General features: G+C 39.8%; 1 protein-coding gene across 1 annotated transcript in view; it reads left to right on the plus strand.

Annotated features, from left to right (window-relative positions):
- The window catches only part of LOC126974900 (hemocytin-like), an 83,849-nt gene extending 65,380 nt beyond the window's left edge, over nucleotides 1–18,469 (plus strand). Inside the window, exons 53-73 of the mRNA XM_050822621.1 lie at nucleotides 1,400–1,527; nucleotides 1,680–1,796; nucleotides 2,981–3,100; nucleotides 3,928–4,077; nucleotides 4,223–4,381; nucleotides 6,683–6,846; nucleotides 7,114–7,243; nucleotides 7,499–7,585; nucleotides 8,241–8,403; nucleotides 8,651–8,767; nucleotides 9,862–10,080; nucleotides 10,869–10,966; nucleotides 11,474–11,683; nucleotides 12,595–12,714; nucleotides 13,271–13,426; nucleotides 13,714–13,860; nucleotides 15,429–15,636; nucleotides 16,094–16,267; nucleotides 16,596–16,748; nucleotides 17,756–17,920; nucleotides 18,177–18,469. Coding sequence (XP_050678578.1) covers nucleotides 1,400–1,527; nucleotides 1,680–1,796; nucleotides 2,981–3,100; nucleotides 3,928–4,077; nucleotides 4,223–4,381; nucleotides 6,683–6,846; nucleotides 7,114–7,243; nucleotides 7,499–7,585; nucleotides 8,241–8,403; nucleotides 8,651–8,767; nucleotides 9,862–10,080; nucleotides 10,869–10,966; nucleotides 11,474–11,683; nucleotides 12,595–12,714; nucleotides 13,271–13,426; nucleotides 13,714–13,860; nucleotides 15,429–15,636; nucleotides 16,094–16,267; nucleotides 16,596–16,748; nucleotides 17,756–17,920; nucleotides 18,177–18,259 — 3,068 coding nt within the window. The 3' untranslated portion in view covers nucleotides 18,260–18,469. The remainder of the gene's footprint in view (nucleotides 1–1,399; nucleotides 1,528–1,679; nucleotides 1,797–2,980; nucleotides 3,101–3,927; nucleotides 4,078–4,222; nucleotides 4,382–6,682; nucleotides 6,847–7,113; nucleotides 7,244–7,498; nucleotides 7,586–8,240; nucleotides 8,404–8,650; nucleotides 8,768–9,861; nucleotides 10,081–10,868; nucleotides 10,967–11,473; nucleotides 11,684–12,594; nucleotides 12,715–13,270; nucleotides 13,427–13,713; nucleotides 13,861–15,428; nucleotides 15,637–16,093; nucleotides 16,268–16,595; nucleotides 16,749–17,755; nucleotides 17,921–18,176) is intronic.
- The last annotated feature ends 584 nt before the right edge of the window (nucleotides 18,470–19,053 follow it).

Consider the following 19,053-nt stretch of genomic DNA (forward strand, 5'->3'; position numbering starts at 1 on the left):
TGAAACCCCGAAGACCAGCGAGTGGCCCAAAACTCGAGAGACAGCATCGAGTAGCGAGACTGCGATACGCTCGTGAACACATGCAGTGGGATGAAGAAGAATGGTCAAGAAATTTATTTGCAGATGAGTCTCGATTCTCCCTTTACACTTCTGTTGGAAGGCGAAGTGTTTACAGGCGACCTGGTGAGCGATACCTTCAAGCCTGCATCTCAGAAAAATGTATGGGCTGGCATATCTTCAGAAGGTCGCACAGAGCTAGTAGCCATAGAAAATGGCACCCTCACTGGGCAAAGATATGCTCAAGAGATTGTCAATGAGTATGCAGGGCCGTATTTAGCAAATATGGGTGATGGATCGATGCTGATGCATGATAATGCCCGGCCACACACGGCTCATATCGTACAAGAGTATATTCAGGAGGTCGGTATCAGCGTGATGGCTTGGCCATGAAGAAGTCCTGATCTCAACCCGATTGAACACGCCTGGGTTGAGCTTGGGAGGCTAGTCAGAAATCGCAGACCACCACCTACTACCCTCAGGGCACTAAAGCAGGCCCTGGTAGAAGAATGGGAGAATATTCCCCAACATCGGCTCCGAAACCTAGTGTTCAGTATGCCAAACCGGCTCGAAGCTGTAATCAGAGCTCAAGGAGGCAATACCCTAACTAACACTAAACTAAAAATATTTAAATAACACTAAACTAAAAATGTCTATTTTCATTGTTTTATCTTTTTTAAGTTTAAAATGTTACTAATGTATAATTTTAGTTTCTAAGAATTAAAGCCTATAAAATTTGCAACAAAACGTTTTTGATCTTAAATCTCTACCTTCTATAGTTAAGAAAAAAAAATTATTTGAAAAGTGTGATACTTACTTTTGCAGGCCAGTGTAGCTTACACACCAGATTAACATATAGGCTATAATTTATAAAACTATAGTGTGAATTATACAAAATATAAAAGAAGTGTGATTGTTACTAATGAATACAACTAGCGCCATCTCTTATCAACTAGCAAGCAAAAGCAAATACAATTTATATGGCAAAACAACGTTTGCCGGGTCAGCTAGTAGCTAATAAGCGCAGTCAGAGCTATCATTAATTGATACCCGAACCTTCCAACATCGTATGGCGTCAATGGCGAACCTGGAATCTTCTAAACTTGAAAAACAAATGCAATCAAAATTTGTAAAGATTTTGGCAATACCAAACCGCATTTCCTCAAAGAATCTTGTAGTGGTATGTGGTGTTGATGGTGGACACAAGCGGCGGCTATGTCCTGTTAAAAAAAAACAAACTTCCTGAACGTTCATAGAAGAAACATCGCCTACAAACACCGAAAATATTTAAATCTAATAAAAAGCTCAATTGATCTTTACTTTGAACTCTTTTTATGTACAGGTGTATGCACAGGGCTGGGTACTCCAGCCAAGTATGTGACTTTTGAGGGAGATGACCTTCCCTTCCTGGGCAACTGCACCTACCTCGCCTCCAGAGACCGAAGTGAGACGGGACAGCATAAGTATCAGGTATTATCCGCTTCAAAGTATCATTGTGTAGATTCATGACGAATATCATTACACGGAACAATTCAGAAAACATTGATCCTATGATCCCATGATAGTGGGTATTTTAAGACAGTAATATTATGTTATTATTATTTAAATAATTTATTACCAAGGTATACTCATCGAATGGCCCGTGCGAAGAGAGCAAGGACGCAGTCTGCACAAAGATCGTCCATCTGATGTATGGAACCAATATCATCCATGTGACGAAAGATCCACACACGAAAAAGGTAAGCGGATAGAGTACCGACTAATAAGTAATATGGGAACACATTGCATATATGTACATATATAAATAAATATATTTATACATCTCTATCATTGTGTGGTTTGAGTAAGTGTAGATTTCACGTCTTTCCCCGCAGTACCGTCTAGCATTGTAAAAACGAGGCGTTCATGGACTTCAGTAGAACCAAAGAACAAGAGATGGGAATGTATTCTAAGCTTAATGAGTGGTAGTGCCATTTTGCGTCCTAAGGGACACAACTGCATTGCATATCGCTCTTAAAATACCACTCTTCTGCAAGTTTCTCAAGCAACCTGAACTCTAGACGTCGATGAAAGGAAAATTTCTTGTTACATGGTCTGGTGACGTAATAATATCATGGCGACCACAGCTTCACAAATCACATAGTAATAAAGATAATAACATCCAAAAATATAAATTTCACTTCATGAACTCTATCATTTTCAGACTAATATTCCCTAATTTTAAATATACCACTATTAAAAATATAGAAATTATCGAAATGAAGTAAAGTATCTAATTATATACAATGCACATTACAAGGATAAATTAAATTATATCAAGTCCTAGACATACTTGTTGTAAGGATGCGTAACTGCTTATTATTATTATTATTATGGACTTATGGTATCATTATTATATATATAAAAAAACCCTTCTCTTTGATTCATCTTCTGAAAGCGCTTACAGAAGCAGTAATATTAATAACTGTTAGCCATGTTCTAAAAATATAATATTCTCATAAAAGTGTGTATTTCCTCTGCAGGTTCGGCAGTGTAGGTCAGGCTATATAATAATTATGATAACCACTAAGATCGAATCAGAAATGAGGAGATCCGTAGGAGAACCAAAGTTACTTAGTTTACTTAAAGTTAATATAGCCATCTGGCTAAAGAAACGAATGGGTTGCGAAACTGAAGTGGCAGTGCGCGGGGCACATAGCTCGACGGACAGATGGCAGTTAAGTCCTCGAATGGCTACTACGTACCGGAAGACGTAGTCTTGGTAGCCCCCCCCACAAGATGGACCGACCATCTGGTCAAGATCCCCGGAACACGTTGGATGAGCGCAGCGCAAGATGGATCGTCATGGCGATCTTTGGGGGAGACCTTCGTCCAGCAGTGGCCGTCTTCCGGCTGAAAAAAAAAACCACTTGACTTTTGGCAGTTGGTGACGACAGTGAACGGCAGGCAAGTGTTCCGGTACCCGTTTGACAACGAGTGGGCCGTCGTCAGCCCCGTGTACGGGCAGGACGTCAGCATCATGCTGCCCGACCTACACGTTGAGGTAAACATGCAGCATTTGTTATAGGTACCTAAAAACCTGAATACCTAAGTGATCGGAATAGCCTGGGACTAGATTTTGATTATATTATAGGAATAACAATGACAGTACAATATTGTATATTTTATTAAAAAGACCGCAAAATAGAAGCTTCGAGAATTTCTTGCGCCACATTGATTGTATCCGAAGCGGTGGTAGTGTTAGAAATGACATCAAATAGAATTCTAAAGGAATCGATCCAAGAAAAAAAGCCTTTAATGTCTATAAGGATGTCCGATTAGAGTGCTACTTCTGTTTATACCGTATACAGCTGGTGTTGTAATTCGGCCGAATGGCTGTAGTCGTCGAGTAACATATTTATAAAACTGTTTGAAATGGTTATGTTTATCAAGTAAAGTAAACTGATACTTAAATAGTTACTTACAAGCTATTCTCAGTGAAGTCTTTTGATGACCTTTGGATATTTCGGTAGTGTTAGCTGTGTTAAGAACTCGGGCTGTCCCAGTCAATCCGAAAGTAGGAGACTTTATATCTCTCTCAAAACAATCTCAACGACGCAACGAACAGCTGTTCAAATCACTGATCGATACAGTCATAGTATAATGATGACTGTAGATGAAAATTACCTTTATTTGTTACAGTCCTGACAGAGATCCGCGCATCTTTGATGTTTCTACCTAACTAATAAGCTGTAGCAATAACCTATCCAGCAGAAGTTTCTTTGATCTCATGATTATAAACTTCAGGACTTTGCTTAATTCAGTCAGCAGTTAATAAAGTACAGGTATTTTACTCCTGGAGCGGTAAACCTTAAAATGAGCATTTTCCAGCTGCAAGTGACACAAAGCAAGCTGGAGTTTAGCGTGCGGCTGCCTTCACATCTGTATGGGAATCGATCCGAGGGTCTGTGCGGAGTCTGCGCCGGCTATCAGGAGCATCTCGTAACCAGCAATGGAACTGTCACCGATGACTTCGAACTGGTAACTTTTAAATAAGCAGAAGTAACTTTTATATATTATTTCGTTAAATTTATATTACAAAAACTATTCTTTGAATTCCGACAAGTCGACTAGAGCTCGCAGCTCATCTCAGACCGGTGTTAAGGGATATACTGCTACTTTTCAGTACGGCAAGAGTTGGAAGGCCAGCCCTGAAGTCCTGGCGTCACTGGAAGTACCGCCGCAGGAGCAATGCGGCGAGGTGATCCCCGAACCCGAGTGCGTGCCGCTGCCTCCAGAGGTGAACCCCTGCTACAACCTGCACAACGTTGATAAATTTGGACCGGTCAGTATTGCCTTTATGTATACATTATGACTTATTAGTACTCGGTAGTCGTTTTTTGTTCTAATTGTGTACTAAAATTAGGTACCTACTTAATTTTTGTGCATACATCACCATACCTTTTTTGTAGTAAAGCGCAAGCGGCGACAGGTCCGCGTGTCCGCCTTCCCGCTTCCTTCTTACGCGCCCGCGATTACTCTGTATCCATGCGTTCCGTAATTAATTATATAATTTTAAATAAGTAGTCAATTAATATTAATTTTTAAATTATTCTTTTTCTTGATACATGATCGCCAAATATCACTTCCTCGTGTAACATAAGTGTCCGACTATTCGTGCCATATAATTGCTTAATATTGTTTAAGCGAGTTTAACAATCATGTGAGCGGACAAGCGTATTAATTTTTATATTTCTTTTACAACAGATTAATAAGGTTAGTGCCGGATTTTTAGCTGATAATTTGCAAAATGTCACAAGCGAATACCAACAAACACACATTGATGGTTTTCTTCCATAGTTTAGTATTGTGTGAAAAAAGGCTTGAAAATCGCTCTGTAATTGAAAGTCTGGCCACGAAACCTGATGATGTGTTAAGTATACCTATTGGCCTTAAATAGCCATGATTCTCAAGATCATAGCCCATCCTTAATTAGTCAATATCACCCGTTCGATGACATCAGGCAAACTTGAAGTACCTAGAGTTAACAATTACTTTGGCAATAGAACTTTAAAGAAAAGAAAACCCCCTTCTGCTTAATAGTTTGCCAGAGGACATCCGACGGGAACCAAACAATAATAAATTTAAAAAACTATTTAATTATTATTTATTGCTGCACTAACATTTGTAAAATACGTTTCAAGATTTATTTTATGAGACTCGCTCGATCGCTGTAGACAAACTGTGTAAACAGTTTTACAGGACTTTGTATTATTTTAAGAAGAAATTGTATGTTTATAGTAAATAAATAAATAAAATAAAATAAAAGTGTGTAAGACAAGGTCAGGAGTTAGATCAAACATCGCTTTGAACTGACTCCGTGTTAGAAGCAGATGTTGATCCACAAATTACTATACGACGTAAAGGGTCCCAGACTGTTTATCGTTTACTTGAACCCCAAAAAAAATTGAGCAGATGTAAGTTAAGCTGATACTGAAGTGTTATGTCCTTTGTCTACTATGATATCTTAAACTGACACTTTCCCATATCCGGATTAAGCAATAATATAAACCATACACAACAAGTGTACATATTTTCACAAAACGCAGACACTCACACAGACATACACACACACCCACGTGCATGCACTCATATTCAGCACCAGACACACACATACGCGCTTGCATGCACACCAACACAAACACATTATTAGTTATGTAAACAAAGATTGTGTTTGATTACCTATTTAGTTAATTCGTGAATCTACATTAAGAATTAAAATGGAGGAAGAGCGGGGTCCTGCAATACAGACATTAATTGCTTACCCAAGCACTTACAATATACTGGTATATAGAGAAAGCGTTCGAGAGAGAAGAATATATCTAACAGAGACACAGCAAGATAAAAAATAAAGCGAATCGATTGTAACTGTAACCAATTTTGATTGACAAATGGTAAACAGTCAGCAACATATGGAATTAGCCCCTTAGTATCTATATATATAAGAGATTTCCACGTATATAGTCACCCATCGCGATATCTCTGGAACCATAAGGCGTAGAGACTTAAAATTTGGTAGGAATATTCCTTTCGCCGAGTGGAGGTCAGCTAAGAACGGAATTTACGAAATTTTACCCGTAAGAGTTTTTTTTTTATTATTACCAGAATAACGTCTGTCGGGGCAGCTAGTTTTGAATATAAAACTAGCAAACCACTTGCAGCACACATTGACATATCAAATTTGGTCAGTCATTATCGGGCTGCCAGGTCGTCTAAACGCTAGTATATTCTAAGAAACATCCGTCTGTGATTAGATTCTTAAGCTCTGCTGTAGATGGTATGGGTAGTAAAATAGTAGCCAAGGTATTATTACCTAAGATAAGCATTTATGGGGGACGATGGTCACTAGTGGTGACGTCTTAGGATGACGGGCGAAAAGTACCGTGAATCATTTGCCCGTCTTTTCATCTCTACATAAAAAATATTATTACTTATCTTTTTTATGTGGAGATGCTTACGCGGTAATTAATTTTATACGATCGTCACTGCCCGTATTCCATTGCGAAGTAAATTTTCCTTTATGCAACGGCTTCCATAGATACCGTCCAAACGCAGTACATAACATAGTATTTCGTGTGTATTTCAGTGCCACGCGCTCGTAGACCCAGAGTCATACATAGAGTCCTGTCAGCGAGAGCTGTGCGACTTGAACTCCACAAATGCGTGCCCCAGTCTGGAGCGGTACGCGGACGAATGCAGGCGCCAAGGCATCTGTCTGGATTGGAGAAGCGGTCTCTGCCCGACCACTTGGTAAGTTAGTGAACTGAACACCAGATAAGACATCACTACAATACATGGTGAATTTTTCAAGTAGGGGCGAATGCCCAAAAAACAAAACAATGGACTACTACTAAGGAATAAGAAAAGTACGCAATTGAAGTACGAGGTCTTGTTACTAATGCTCAAATTAAATAAATACTAAACGAATCCCCACTGCAGCAGGATGTACCCCTTACAGGCACGTGAACGTGTCATATAATAATAAAGTTAAGTAACAGTGAAGCATACAATTTTCAGTGAAGCACCGCTAGTGCATAGAGCGTGTGTAGACTGCGAACGGACTTGCGAGAACTATGAGGAATTCAAAAAGGACCCGGCGAGCTGCCGTACCCCGCCTGCCGAAGGCTGCTTCTGTCCACAAGGCCTTGTAAGTTTTATCCTCAGTCAACTAGAATATTTTTGTTATACATAATATATAGTAAATAATATTTACTCAAAGAAAACAAATCTAACTGGGGTACCATCACATGGGATCACCATAATCTTAGCTAAGGAGTCGGTTTTTTATGGGAGCAATTGTAAAACGGCGACCACAATTCAATACCACCTGTCCCTTAGATATTTAAGATGGAAAAGTTTAAGCAAATGGCCAAACTAGCTTATAATCGTGTCTGTCTTCTAGGTGCGAGTGAACAGCACGTGTATAGAGCCTTCCAAGTGCTTCCCGTGCGACTCCAACAGCGAACACTACGCAGGCGACGAATGGCAGGTTTGTTGGCACTAAAGTATCTAGATCTATCTATCTCTTGGTTAAGATTCCATGATAATTCATTAAAAAACATTCACACGCGGCCACCCAGATATTAAGTATAACTAGGATACGGTTTTTACATCTATGCAAAACAGATGTTTTGTGGACCAAGAATAATAATCTGTTTCTTTTAGGTTTATGGCTATATAAGTCTTTCGTTTTGTCACTAAATGGCCCAAAGGAAAATCGGCTGCCTTGCTGAGCTGGGGTTCCATTGTCACGTTTCTATACAGTCTTACACTATAATTAATGCTTAATGTTTAACTATCCATAATGTAAGTTTCTTGGTCCTTTTCCCCCTCTTATATTAAAAAAAAATAGGATTATAGACCGACCATTTTTGCATCATTAAGTTTATGACTGAATTTTTTCGACATTTTCCCGAGTCATGCGTATTTCGTTTCAACATTCATCATAGCAACGCAAAAAACACGTGTTCAGAGTCTTCAATGGCTTTTGTGATACTTCTTGTTTTATTTATAAAGATACGATGGAAACCACCCATGGCCCTTATCATCTTATCATCATTTTGGCCCAGTCGAACATTCATTAGTGGATTAAGGCTTTGTTTATTGATTATGTGTAAATGTTTACAAATGCAATATGTGTATAGGAGGATGCGTGCACGAAATGCACGTGCAGTAGGGTCGGGGAGCAGAACGCAGCGCATGTAGCATGCACCACGCAGGTGTGCTCTGTGCCCGTGTGTTTGCAGCACGAGGACCTGGTGAAGAAGGCTGTCAAGCCCTCTGCCTGTTGCCCGGAGTATATGTGCGGTATGAGCTTGATGTTATATTAAATAAGTTTGATGTTAAAAGTCAGAGTCAAGCATACGGAAATGAAACTCCTCAGGCCTGAGAAGAATGGGCGTAAAAACCTAATGGGCCTTTCTTTAAAATACAGTGGGACATGGTAATTTTTGAATCAATACGAGTCTCTCTTTTTTAATATTTCATCCAGATTCCACTCCATAAAGGTTGAGGCACAATTTTTTTAATAAAAATTGTTTCATTATTATTTCAGTACCAAAGCCCACACAACCACAAATCCAATGCGAGGAAGCCAAAAAGATGGACTGCGGTTTCGGACAAGTGTTGAAACAGAAAATCAACTCAAATGGATGTCAAGAGTTTGCGTGCGGTAAGTTTAGTTATTATTCAGCGAGCGAAATTTATGATATAATTATTGTGTTATACCAATGAGACTATATCAATTAATTTGATACGTCATCATTAATATGACCTCCCTGGGGCCTTCCCCAAGGAAAACAAACCTCTAGATTTATAGAGGTCGTAATTGCACTTGTCATCATTCGTATTTGGTAAATAATCTTGACGTGTCTCCCAATGCATTTAATGTCGCAGTGTTCTTAAGAGCCTATGCATCGCACCACACGGCAAAAACTTAAACATCTACCTCAATGTTTGAACATGTGACATCACTTCATTATCAATTTCCTTGCCTGGTGTTTTTTCATGTTCAAAAATGTCCCACCTAAGGCCTTGTTCACAAACTAACAATGAAATAACGATTGCGAACAAATGCCAGTTGAAGTCTTCCGTCTCTTTCCCACGACTTGCTACATACTCTTTCTCTTTCGTTCGTTAAATGTAGACCTGGACGCAAAATATTATTTTGATGTGGAAGAGAGTCTGAAATTTTCTTCAATTACTCGTACGCTGCTTGTCCTAAACTCATAAAAAATTTTCGCCCGGACCTTACCCCACACTTTCAGAAACCTAACGGGGCACTGCAGACTAAACAAACACCTCGCAATCCTAGGCCTCATAAATTACAGAGCGTTTAGATTGTGTTGTCCATATGAAACTCCATTAGACATCCTCTCTTAATGTGGTCCTTAAATGCGTAAATGCAGCATCTCTTTGGGAAGACCAATTCTTCAATCACTCGGAATACGTCAGCTCAAAACTGCTAAAGATCTAATAAGATTCATGAAAAGAATCAATCTATGCAGTGAGCTATGATTAACAGTGGCTATCACAATAAACTCACATTGATCGCAGTGAAACCAGGCGACCCTGAACTGTATAAACCACTTTACCAAACATACCATACCTAATACTTACCTTAGTTAAAATTCGTACCATGTCATGCACACTAAAGTAATAACCGGGCATGTTGCCATACGTTGCCTAACAGCATAAGGTTCTATCTTAACATAACACTATCTATACATTATCTTAGTCCAACACTATTCTTTTTTTGGTGTTCAGAATGCAAGCCCGCGAGCGAGTGCGAGGTGATACCTGACGACAGCCAGGTAGAGATGCTGGAGCCTGGAGTGGAGCGCGTGGTGGACAACAGCGGCTGCTGTCCCAAGGTGGAACTGCTGTGCCGCGCCGACAAGTGCCCCAGGCCGCACCCCTGTCCGGAGTTCCATACCCTCGAGGTGCGCAACATCACGGGGAAATGCTGCCCGGAATACAATTGCGGTAAGTTCTTTACAGAGTTTCGGTGTTAGTACAGAGTCGCATACTTAAGTACTTCGGACACGTCTCCCGGCGCGAGAGTGAGTCCATCGAGCGCCCTGTCATGCGGCGCAAAGTGGAGGGCAACAGAGGGCGAGGAAATTCGCCCATGCGATGGACCAACCAAATTAAGTCTGCTGTTCATTGAACGATTGTACCAGGCTGTCGGCCAGCAGGGAAAAATGGCGAATGCTCGTGGAGCGAATTACTTCTGCCCCAAAAGATGGCACTTCGTAATGACCACAACTGCTCTGCCAAGAATGTCACGAAGAAGAAAGTTCTTTAAGTCGTGTTAACGTCTAGCATTCTACAACCGAGCATTTTGCGAGAAATTTCTTGCCTCGCACAGAGACTTTGTGGAATCAATTACCTACTGCAGTTTTCCCGATACGACTTAGGGACCTCCAAGGAAAGAGCAAACTCCCACTTTAAAGGCTGGCTGGTTGCGGATGTCCGTACTTTTACCTATATCTGCCAATAAAATAATTAAAACACAACTAGAATCCGAATGAAAATATACGGTGTTTCTTTAAACTATTCCTCTAAATTGTGTAACAAGTTTGTTTCTGATCACAATTTCTAGAAAATTTGCTAGTGCGTGTATACATACATAAAACAATAAACAAATAAAAATATTGTACAAATGGCTTGCAGATTGTTTAGAATAAGGCCTACAACCGTTAAAGTTTCTAATATTGTTTCCAGAATTGAATTAATTTACAATGCATGATGCATAAACTTATACATTCTAGAACTACCCAAGGACAAATGCGTGGTGACTGTTGAATGGGAAGCAGCAGCTAGCGGCGGAGAGAAGTCACGACCCGAGCCTCTGAGGATGATCAAAGATGTATGTCTGTCTTTTAAAATACTGCAAACTTACCAACCTTGACCACAACCAACTTGAGCCACCTGTATACATATTTTTAAAATATAAAAAGTGGCTGTTCTTTGTTTCTTGAAGTAGTCTTCCAGTAAGGGTTCAAAACCCTTATATCGTAAGAATTATACACGTTATTCATTAATGTATCGTTCCACGAACTTCTATAATAAAAACTTCACAAATGTTGATTTATTTAATAAATCACCAACCACCACTGCTTAACAAATGTTTGATAGAACAAAAAAAAGTTTTTAATTAGCGATAATTATCATTTGAACAATCCGTTGCTAACTAGTTGCCTTAATTAGTAAACCTAATTGCAAAATAATTTGTCAAGGCTAAGAGTTGCTCAATAAGAAATGAATTACTCTAACTTAGCTATAGGCACTATAGGTCTTTAGTTATGCTAATAGTAACCTTGTCACAAATAACTGTTTGTTGCCTTTAATAAATAAAAAAATATTGCTAATATAGCTGGATGAGTCGTGGACGGACGGGCCGTGTCGGTCGTGCCGGTGCGTGTCTTCGGCTGGAGCGCGTGACAAACCCAGCCCGCAGTGCAGCGTGACGCAGTGTCCCGCCGCCGTGTCCGAGCAGTACGTGACGGAGACGCGCCCAGTGCCTTTTGCGTGCTGCCCGCGTCACGTGCACGTCGCGTGTCGGTACCAGAATCAAGCATACAAGGTGAGAGAGCTAATTTACCATAAATATCGTCTGTGTACGGTATTTTTTAATAAAAACTTCTTTAGGAGCGCTGAGGACTTTATTTATCTAGTCGTTTCCTTAGACGACCGCATCAGCGGGATTATTCGGAGTAAAATTGACCACAGTAATTAATACACAATAATAAAACTAACCTCGCCTTGATAAAGTGTCCACGTCTGTGTTTTGTTGCATATGACAGAGCTAGCTGATGGTCCACCCACCTGACGTAAAGCGTCATTGCACTGTCAGTATGAGCTGAATCAATTTATCGCCGTCCCGTTTGTGCCCCTCACACTAAGGCTGAGATCTAGATAGACAACATAGACTACAGAGACTACATAGACTTTGCTCAGACTTTACTTACGTAAAACTTAGCTGAGTGTAATCTTGGCATAATCTTTGTTTTCGTTTTTATAGTCATTTGACAGCTGAAATTGTACCGAGCTTCAGCTAAGACAGCCGTATGCATAAGTCAAGTTCGTGTTTTATCACACTCAGCTAAGTTTTCCGTAAGTAAAATCTGTGCAAAGTCTCAGTACACTTTATTACACCGGCACAAACACCTTTAAATCGAGAAACAATTGCAAAAAATCAAAGCTGTAATGGCAACACGGCTTCAGTTCTATTACACTTACGGTTTGATCTTTGATGTTATTAATGGCCTCGCTTGCATCCTCTAATGCAGTTTTTACCTGATTCATCAGCGGCATGACATTAACAGTATCACAACAAAGAACGGACCCAAAATATTAGTTCAAAACGGGTCTTCAAAATGTGTTACATGGACATTATGCCGTACATATTAGATACAATACGATTTTTCATCGTATCTGTAAATTATAATAATTATAGCGTCAGAACAAGTCTTCTACATATTGTGTTTATTTCAGGTTAACGAAACCTGGAAGTCACCAGAAAAACCCTGCGAGTCGTTCCTCTGCAAGGAGATAGGTGATGGAGCGCTCGAGGTGGTCACCACCATGCAAACCTGCGATACCACTTGTCAGCCGGTAACGTTGAAGTGATAAAAATATTATATTTTAAGCTTTATTTATATCACGCTTTATATCTACTTAAATTCAAATTCGCCTGCCAATTGATAAAGTTTAATTACATTCCACCCACAAGATGTCGGCGTCCTCGCATTGGTCAGCAACGGAAAATAAAAAAAAATATTTCAGTAGCATTTATGTAAACCCCTTTAACACGTCAAAAAGAATCAGCATTAATCTAGGCTTAATTATTGTTTTGGTGATTATTATTAGTTTTAAAGTAGAACTAGTTTAGTTCCAAGTCTTTTTACCTCTAAACTATATAAATAAATTTTATTGTTTTATTTAGAAAAGGCTTTTTTGTAAAACTACAAGCGGACCATAAAAGCGATCGCACAGTCTGAGACTAACATTAAAGCAATAACTATGTTATAATAGTACAATATTGTATGAATTGTATTTTTTTAAGAGATCAATAGGGGGATGGTTGTCATTGACATCCAAAACAAATTCTGAATAAATGAGTTTTGAAGCAATTTCACTATGAAAAACAATAATAATAATTAAATATCAGGGCTGGCAATACTTCCCCGCACCGGACAGCGACCAATGCTGCGGTCGATGCCAGCCCGTAGCGTGCGTTGTGGACGGACGCACACGCAATATCTCCGAGACGTGGAAGTCCGACGATTTCTGCGTCACCTATACCTGCGTCGATCTTAATGGAACTGTGAGTATTTTTATATTCATAAACCTTTTCTGTATTTAGATAAGGTAGCTACTTATTCATAAGCTATTGCAATTTTTGAATAATTCACTACGACGTGTACTACATTATAAACACTGCTTAGGTAAGTCGATTTATCCTAGGACTAATTATTATTGTAACAAAATAGTTTTTTCGGATAAATTTTAAGAATCACATATTTATTAAAACGTTTAGCTTTCCTATATTATGACAATTATTACTGTACGAGATTTGTCAGTATTATAAATAATTTCTTTATATTTTTACAGCTACAAGTGCAGTCGACCAACGAGACGTGTCCGAAGATAGCCGAGTCCACACTGAAGCAGTTCGTAGTGAGCGAGGAGCACACGGCCGGCCAGTGTTGTGCCAAGCGGGAGCTCGTGGCCTGTCGCTACCAGAATGATATTTATCAGGTTTGTTATCTGCCCAAAAGACAGTTCTAGTTGACTATCTACGCTTACGGCCATGCTCTGTGGTCTACGGTACCATTTGCCTCATTAGGTAACATTGAGACTGCCTTTCATTCCACTTGCAATTCATCCTTTCAGATGCTGCTTTTGAGTTTTGTTATATGATAAGTGGTGACGGGCTGATGATGGTACTTTATAGATAAATCTAATTTACCCCTGCTCAGGATTCTTAAAAACACAATATTTACTCTTTAAGAAGTTGGTATATTTCATCTTTTAATTGGTAAATTTAAGATACATATAAGAAAAATATTGTACTCTTTTTAGATAATTGTCAAAATTGTAATGACTGTATGTAATGAGTCAAATGGATCGAGCTGATACTGGGGTGCGCCAGACCAGAGATGACAGCAATACTCCATGTGCGCTTTCTACAGCGCTAGAATGTGGGCCGGCTTGAAGTATTGACGTGCTCTATTAATGACGCCCAGTTTCTTTGAAGCCAATTTGGCTTTGCCCTCCAGATGGTATTCCGATACTAGGCGAGGCTTTTAGGGAAGTGTCCGGTCCTCGACACTAACCTATACGAAACATAGCGGCACTAGGCCGCTACTTCACGCCGGTATTCTGTGCGAGTGTGGTAATTAACCCGGACGAGTCTGGCCCGATTGCGCTGACGTTAAAAGACGGCAGCGTGACTCTCCCACTTCTAAAAAGCCCTTAGTCGCCTCTTACGACACCCATGGGCCTGGGACTCCCCTATTCTTTTCATGCCCCGGGAAAAGTACAGGGCACTTATAGGTTACTATTTTAATGCTTGACTCCACAATGGTACTCGATATTCACTGCAAAGGAGCTTCTAATTTTAAAATCTACTTGAGGCTGGCGATTGCTATACATGACTGATATGTAGATATTAATGTAGGTAATATAGTAACTGTCGCAGTATAGTTATATTATAATATCCTGAATAGCCTCAGTGCATTGCTACCGCTGTACAACAGATTTAATGGATATGCAGTACGCACAATTTAATAATAATTATTTAAGCACATTATCATCATCAATTGAGCCATGCTTCTTTATTGATATTTAAAAATATATATATAATCTTTATTATCTATAGGAAATTTAATTTTGGAGTAATTCACAAACACACACACACACACACACTCACTCACACACATGCACACACACACACGCAATCTCACCAAACCCCACACGCACAAATATCACATCTTATTATAAATATTGTAAATCCGTTATTAGATATAAGTCCTCCAAAATAGTATTATTGAAACCTAATTTAAGTTCTGAGGATTTTGTGATGTTTTGAATAAAATAAAAAAAATCTGTGTAAACTAGTGTCTATGACTCACTATTTCGATACATCGGACACGTTAAAGGACAGTTAGACGTTGTAGTAATTTCGCCAATCTAAATTTTAAAAGATTTTAGTGCTTTTAATTTACCTTTATGCTTCTGTTTTTCTTTAGCCATTTTTGGCGATAACATAATACCTACAGTCGTCATTGTGGGTAGTTAATAATATATCTGCGTATCTGTATCAGGACGGTCAAACATGGAACACATCTGACCCGTGCAAGAAATTAACATGTTCGCGTGACGCGGCGGGACAACTCAGTCACGTGGAGCACGTCGAGAGCTGCGAGCGGGACTGCAAGCCGGGCTGGGGATACGAGGCACCGTCCGCAGATGTCTGCTGCGGCCGATGTGTCAAGCAAAAGTGCGTTATCGGCCAAGAGTTGAAAGAACCCGGTAAGTAATAGTATTCCATAAACATGCGATTTGCAAGAAACTATGTGCCTCATTGCGACTTTGTATCTTCAGGTGCCAGCTGTAGTATTTACGAATGCGACTTACCCAACTGAGCCTAACTAATAGTTTAAACCTTACCTCAAATTAGAAATTCCTATGGCCAGCGGTTCACATTCACATCTTCCCCTGGATTGACTGGATAACAGAATTCCATTATCAAATTAAATATCGCGCGTTACAACTGTCAATTCGTTGCCTACTTGTAACGAGAAACTGGTAGTCACTTGTAGATAAAGAAGAAGCGCGTATAGCGCAAGCTCACATTTGACAGAACCATTTACCAGTTACCAAAAGCTATACACTATTTGCCATAAGCACACACACACACACACTACAATAGCATTTAAATTGCTATTTAGTTGGCCAATTACTTGACATTTCGATTGTAATGTTACAGGAAGTGTTTGGAAGTCTGTGGACAACTGCACTACATACTCGTGCGAGCGCGCAGACGGCGACGTGTTCGTGACGTCATCGCGGGTGCAGTGCGCCGACGTGAGCACGTGCGCTGACGAGGACATTGTGCTGGAGGAGTGCTGCAGGGTCTGCAAGCTGAGGCCCAGCTCCCTATGTTAGTATATTTGTAGTTTGGTTGTGGTTCAAAATAAAAAACCAAATCCATAGTTGCACACTTAATCGTTTTCTCGTTGGCAGAGAGAAAGTAGTCATTTCAATAATAAATTTGTGAACGGTGTTTGTTGCACCGTTGGAATTTATAATTTACGTATACTCCGGATTATAACAACACATACTTACCTACTCCTATACGTGTAACGTAAACGATTAAAATATTCTAAACTGAAACGACTCAAGTTGGGCATTAAAACTTTAAATTAGTGCTTTTTCTCAATGTAACCATCCTAACTTTTGTTATAATATTATAATTTATGCAATATTAGCGAGCTGCGTTCCCGTGGAGATCAGCCCGGCGGAGTCTGTGGGTCTGATCCGCGTGCGACTGGCAGCGCACGGTCTCTGTGTCAATAGTGACACCATCCGGGGCTTCCGCGAGTGCCGCGGCTCCTGCGAGTCAGGCACCCTCTACAACAACCGTGAGTGTGACATTATAATTATTGATACTTATTCTAACAAATATTCTAGCTGTAAACAAGGTTGAGTACCTACAACTAGGAAAAGCTCGTCAAAATCATTGTAATTTTATTCCTACGGTTGTAAGAAGTGGACCCATTCACAATTCTGTGTATTGGCAGATGTTAATTATCTCTAATATAAGATATATTATTTCTAATCATGACATGACATGACTCGCCGAGAAATCTTTAGGTAATTTTCAGTATATATCGTTAATCACAACAATCTTTTTACCGCACACAGATACTTTGTGTGCGCACATATCTGTGCGCAACCAACCGCTGCCAACTACAGGTTTCCTGAAATGATAACACAGGGGACCTTCCAACTTATAGCATATTTTCCCTTCAAAGCCCTAAAACGCATAAATAAAACCTCTGCTACCTTACAGCGTTGAGCTACAATATAGCAATTAAACGCACGAGTAGAACTTACCAGTGGGAGGCTCCTTTGCACAGGATGCCATTATGGTACCACAACGGCGCCTATTTCTGCCGTGAAGCATTACATGTAAACATTACTGTATTTCGGTGAATTTACTGGGCAAATGAGACAATGTCTCAAGGTGACGGTCGCAACGGTAGTGCCGCTCAGAATTCATAAATCCTGAGCGTCACTGCATTCTAATGAGCACGTCCTGCTCGTCTCGTCCATTATTTTATCATATATATTTTCATCATATAATTTCGGAATAACCTTAACTAATACTGACTGACACCTACTTGTCCCATGCCGGGCCGTAGCCGTTCAGAATGCGTAGGTGAGGTGAGGTGACTAAAATTTTGTTTTTTTAAATATAATTTTCAATTGTAAACTGCAGTTTTTATATTTTTTTAAGATGGTTTTGTAGTTCTAACCATGTGTTCATTTAGTGGCGCCGTTGTAGCGCATAGTTGCTATTGAAGTTCAAGCAAATTCCGTCCCAAGCTAGTTTATATCCTGAAAATAATCTGATATCCTTGTACAGAGACGGGCAGCCATGACTCGAGCTGCGAGTGTTGCCAGGCGAGCCAGTACGAGCCTCTGACAGTTCCGCTGCGCTGTGAAGACGGACACAGGCAGCTCCACCGCGTGGCCTCGCCCAAGGTGTGCGGATGTCTGGGCTGCGGCGCCCGGCCACATCCAGCTAAAGGTAACCTTCCTACTGAAAGCCTACCTAAATAAAGTTTTGAATAATTAACGTCTCCTTTTATTGCCAAGCCATTGAGAGACAGATCCATTTTACTTTTTCGTAATGGCTTGTTTTTTGGCGGATCTTGAAAGGTATTATAATAAATTCTATTTCCTTTTAAAATCAAACATTTTGGTATTTTTTCTATTTAATTTCATGACAAAACAAACAAGTGTATTGTTATTATTATAAAGTATTTATTTTAAATAATTCGCAGGTCGTCGTCCGGCCTCTGAAGATGAATACGCCATCCCGCACGTATACGCAAGATTCGGGGACACAACGGATCGCAAAAAATAGACTAACTAGATAAACAAACCATATTGAGTAGGTGCTACCGCCAAGACCGATAAAATCTAGGCATCTTCTAGAAGTAACAGCACTATCAGCAGTTCTGGCACTATTTATAACCATTTTTTTGCACACTTACGGCACAAATCTTGACTACAAAAAAATGTACACTGTTTTTGTATTCTAACTTAACGTGTATAATAAATAAATAAGTAAAAAGGTTGTATTTTTATTTAAATCGAGCTGATCCCCAACTGGATGTGGGTCGTTCCTTCCTCCACAGTTTCAAGGATCCTGCCAGAATTATCTGCCACGTACGACCAAACTGTAGGTACCTAACAGTTCCTCCGTAGTTTCTGGATTGATATGACGCTCCTTTATAGACGACAATACTCTGAATATTCCTCTGGTGTTGCATGAGAATTAAAAAAATAAATTAAAATGAGTCTCCTTTGCACCGTATGCCGGCTACATTATGGGTACCACAACGGTGCTTTCTGCCGTGAAGCAGTAATGTGTAAGCATTACTGTGTTTCGGTCTGAAGGGCGCCGTAGCTAGTGAAATTACTGGGAAATGAGACGACATCTTATGTATCAAGGTGACGGGCGCAGTTGTAGTGCCACTCAGAATTTATGGGTTTTTCAATAATCTTGAGTATAAATTACCACCTGAACGTCCTGCTCGTCTCGTCCGTTGTTATCATAAAAAAAATCTCTTAATGGTTTTTGGTCATCGTTGGTTACTAGAGTACTCTTAGTATAAAAGTCGCAAAAACTGGTGTGTTTTAGAGACGTTAGTTCTC

Source organism: Leptidea sinapis, chromosome 34 (assembly GCF_905404315.1).
Source record: "Leptidea sinapis chromosome 34, ilLepSina1.1, whole genome shotgun sequence".
Taxonomy (NCBI): domain Eukaryota; kingdom Metazoa; phylum Arthropoda; class Insecta; order Lepidoptera; family Pieridae; genus Leptidea; species Leptidea sinapis.